Source organism: Oryzias melastigma, linkage group LG4 (assembly GCF_002922805.2).
Source record: "Oryzias melastigma strain HK-1 linkage group LG4, ASM292280v2, whole genome shotgun sequence".
Classification (NCBI taxonomy): domain Eukaryota; kingdom Metazoa; phylum Chordata; class Actinopteri; order Beloniformes; family Adrianichthyidae; genus Oryzias; species Oryzias melastigma.
This window is the reverse complement of record NC_050515.1, coordinates 21290313-21294754: the sequence shown is the minus strand read 5'-3', so window position 1 is coordinate 21294754 and position 4442 is coordinate 21290313. Positions and strand designations below refer to the sequence as shown.

At 38.0% G+C, this 4442-nt stretch overlaps 1 protein-coding gene across 1 annotated transcript; it reads right to left on the bottom strand.

The window, feature by feature from the left end:
* Positions 1-260: 260 nt before the first annotated feature.
* On the bottom strand, positions 261-4221 carry LOC112150693 (alanine aminotransferase 2-like). Its single transcript, XM_036211608.1, has 7 exons — positions 3292-4221; positions 2625-3020; positions 2406-2542; positions 2020-2194; positions 1797-1952; positions 1078-1187; positions 261-980 (listed from the first exon to the last, which is right to left on the bottom strand). The coding sequence occupies exons 1-7, from the start codon at positions 3292-3294 to the stop codon at positions 809-811; spliced, it is 1149 nt and encodes a 382-aa protein (XP_036067501.1). The 5' UTR covers positions 3295-4221; the 3' UTR covers positions 261-808.
* Positions 4222-4442: the final 221 nt, after the last annotated feature.

The following is a 4442-nucleotide window of genomic DNA, read 5'->3' as shown; positions in this document are numbered from 1 at the left end:
TCAATCAATCAAACTTACAAGCTAATCATTAAAAAATCAATGCTAAAAAAAGGAGAATACAAATGTGATTAAAGAAATACAAAAAATATATACCAACCTCATAATATTTGACCAGTTTCTTTAATTCATTTTTTTTATTAAATGGGAATATAAAAAAATGTCTTGCTCTAAATGAGTGGTGACTTTTGCTAAACTTTTAAAATCATTAGAAGTATAATTTTTTTTCATATTAAGTAAAGGTAAAACATTTCCTAAACATTTTTGGAAAATGGAAAAGATTAAATTTAGAGGATTTTTAAACTGGAAAAAGAGGCCTTTGGAGTCAAATCAGGATCAGCTTAAAGTGAATGAAAAACAAGATTGAAAATTTGAATTTGACCAATAGAAACAGAAATCAGACATTAAAACCTTATTGTCAGATATTTTTTTAAATACGCAACATGAAACAAATCTGACAATGGTGGAAGAAAAATTACCAAGAATTTCTATTAGATGAAAGAAATTCTAGTCACTAATATAGCAGCTCACCCTCCTTCTTCCCCCTTTAGCTCCGCCCCTGGTGAGGTTATGAAGGGGAAGTCTCAGTTCACACTTAGGTGTGTGTCTTCAGACTAATTCACTGACCTCTTTTCTGTCACAGATTAACTGGAGATGTTTATAATCTTAACAATATGTTACACTTTGATGTTATTTTCTAACTGTTAATAAATCATCAGATCAGGATGGAGGTTGCTGTGACTGTGGAGGGTATAGAGGAGGTATGTAGATGATCAACTCACTATTATATAACCACATTTTTTTTTTTTAATCAGACTGTTGTTGGTTGAACAACACAAATGACTCCACTCTTAGAGATGCGGCCTGTCTCTCCTTTTCCATCCCTGCCAGCGTCCATGTGATTCCCCATGAGGCGACGGTGGAAAGCAGAGAGACGTTGCAGAGCGTCCTCCAGGACCTCCGCAGGAGCAAGCACACGCAATCTTCTGGTAAAAAGAAAAAAGTCACCTTTTCTGACAAAAACATCACCTCACACTTATAGTTAAAACAAAAGTATGTTGTCATGGTTACATTTTCTACCTAAGATGATGGCTGCCAGCTTCTCCACTGGGCTGTCCTGCACCCAAAAGCAAACCTTCTTCCTCCAGTAACTTCTGACAGTAAAACACATCTGCTTCCAGACCCAGCATCTGAAAATATAAGAAAATATTCATACAAAACTTCAACAGTACTAACTTTAAAAGATGGACTCCATCACACAAGTTAATATTTTTGATGTGCAAATATTTTTAAAATGAGAAATGAAACAGTGTCATCACTGTTGATGTCAATATAGATGTTTAAAATGTTTGTGCAGCCTGTATATAACCCAGACTTGGAGATTTTTTATAGAATCATCCAAAATAAAATAAAAATAATAATTTTGCTTAAAGATCCACTCTGATCATCTTTTGATCTTTTTTAAAGCATTCCCAGTAATATTTTAAGATTGTGATTATAATATTTTGAGCCAAAAAAAAAAAATCTATTTTCTGCAGTAGTTAATTAAAAAGCAGGGAGTTTGTGGCCTGCTAAGCATATTTTCTACAACACAAATACACACTTACATAAGGGCTCAAACAGGATTTTTTTGTCTGTTCATGATCCACAATTATTTAAATATATAAATAGTCAGAAATGCAATTTTAATCTTAATTTTCTTCACATATCTCCTCCATCATCAGAAAAATGCCTCAAAACCATGTTAAAAACACAGTTATCATTGGAGTGTGTCATGTTCTCCTGTAAAAGAACCATACCTCAGCTTGCTCTCGGATCTCAGCTGGTAGCTGTACACGTGGATAGAGGTATATTCCACCCATCGCTGGCTGGCAGCTGAACCCCGGTAGATCATTCAGGACCTCTAGAGCTCGCTCAGCATTTCGGGTCAACACGGTCCGGGTCAAGAGCAGCTCCTGTGGGGAGACGATTGTCTTAGACTGCAGAAACTGTCGCAGCAGGTCAGGTGGGTTGTATTCTCACCTGCGCGTGTGTGTCGTATGAGGGGTCTCCAGGTTCAGGCGGGTTCAGCATGAGATCCAGAGCAAGCTGTCCAGTGGTGGGAGCACTGATGTCAGTGCACAGCATGGTGTCAAACACCTTCAGCACATCAGGGTCCATGTTGACTGCCTCCATGTATCCTGCTCTCAGACCACACCTGGAGACAGAAAGATTTTTTTATTTTTAGCTAAACAATTGCAGTTGTTTAAAGTTCTCAATTCCCTGGGTAGAATAAACCTGTTAAATGTTGTCCTGTAGCCAATAGATGTTTTCTTTGCATTTGTTTGCAAAACGTTAACACAACTGAGCGAATGAGTGAAACAGATAACAAGAGTGAAGGACTAAATTCAAAAGTCTAAATCCCTTACTCGGCCACAGAGGCACAGGATAAGGAGTGGAAGGAAACCAGCTCCACCGTCTCGCTGAACTCTCGGCCCATTTCAAACAGAACCCTCTTGTAAGAGAGGAACTCTGTGTTCTGTCCGTACACACTGTCCTGGTACACCTGAGGAGCAGAGGATGAGCTGAAGTGGGTGAAGAAGTCTGTCATGAACCAATTTTCCATTCAGTCTGAGATTCTTGTTCACCTCATCGACCAGCAGCAGGAGTTTCTCCGCTGCGGCCAGCTGGACCACTTCCTGTATCGACTTCCTGTCCTGAACGTGTCCTGAAGAGATCAACAGCATGAGCAGTGACTGCAGTAAGGAGTAGTTCATGACCCAGTGAGTGTGCTGTGGACCTGTGGGGTTTCCTGGGTTACTGATGTATATAGCTCTGGGATTACAGCGCCCTCTGTAGGACTCTAGGGCTTGACGCAGCTGGTTCAGGTCCAAAGCCCATCCTCTGTCCTCCATCAGCCGGTACGGAACCGCTAACACTCCGGCCTCATCCAGCAAAGGAGGGAGTGTGTGAGGACATGGCTGGGGGGCCAAGATGCCTGTTTTTGTCAGCCCTTCTCCACCGGATAGCAGCTTTACAACCACCTAGAAGAATTTCCAGACTTCCAGATTACAAGGAAAATTTTGATTTAAAATATATATTTTTTTTAAATCCAAAAAATGAAGCATTATATTATATTATATTATATTATATTATATTATATTATATTATATTATATTATATTATATTATATTATATTATATTATATTATATACTTCTCTATATTCATGCACTATTGCAATGAAAAAGAACAACCTTTTGGTGGTTTGGTAATACTGTAAATATCAATCACTAATATTGATAATGCATTTTTACCATTAAAGCCCTCTGAGCTCCAGAGGAGATGAAGACATTCTTGGGATTTGCAGAAATACCAGCGTCTCTTTTGGTGATAAAATCTGCGATCGTCTGCCTGACATGATGCAGGCCAGAGGAGGCCGTGTATGAGCCTGTAAATCACAAATGTATTTACACTCAAATAAAAGTTTGAGTGGACAAACATAACAATGAAAAAGAAAAAAAAATCACCCAAACTTCCTCCTTCACAGATTTGAAGGAGCCTCTGCGCTCTTAGCTTGACATCCGGAGGGAAGGGGTTATCTTGAAGCAGATGAGGATACAAACACACTGCCAGAACCTGAAAATAAAAAAAATAATAAAGAAAAAACCACAAAATCCATTTTATTTTATTGTATTTTATGTATAATATGGGATAAAAAAAAATCCCATTATTTTGTGGCTCCTCTTCAAACCAACCTGCCGAACAAATGAGATGGGCTTCATCCCTGTTCTGTGAGGGTCACCTGAGCTGACATCAATAACACCTTTAAAGGGTTTCTGCCAAAAACACATCATTTGTCAGCTTAACTTATCAAAATCATTGTTAATTCATTCATTTTTTTGATTTATTTTGCTGTCAAAAGCAAAGTTCAGAATGTTTCTGTTAATTCTATCAGAAAACCAAGTCACATATGTAGCTCTATAAGTTCACTTGTTTGTTGCAAAATGTATAACAATTGAAATGAATGAGAAAAAAATGACATATTCTCTTTCAAAACACTGTCCCTGAGAACTGACTCTTGTCGGGTTTACATTTATTTCACACTGCATGTACGTAACATGAGATCGGCTTCACTTACCTGTGTCACATCCTGAGTGATTTGATGGGCGAGACTCTCCAATAAAGTTTGTTCGGAGACTCGGATTGCTCTCACTCTAGGATTCACAAAATCCAGTGAAGTTGTCATCTTTAGATTGAATCTAGAAGCTAAAAATCTTAAATTGATGAAGTCAACATCAGAGAAATTCTTCTCCTGAAATAGTGTTTCATCAGGAGGAATGCATAACCAACCAATGAAATGTTAGAGCTGTTTGATGTTTAATCTCCTGTAAATTTGTGCTGAATTCACTGTGCAATATTTAATCTGGAAGGTGGACTTTGTATTTTTTTAGGACCATCCTGGATA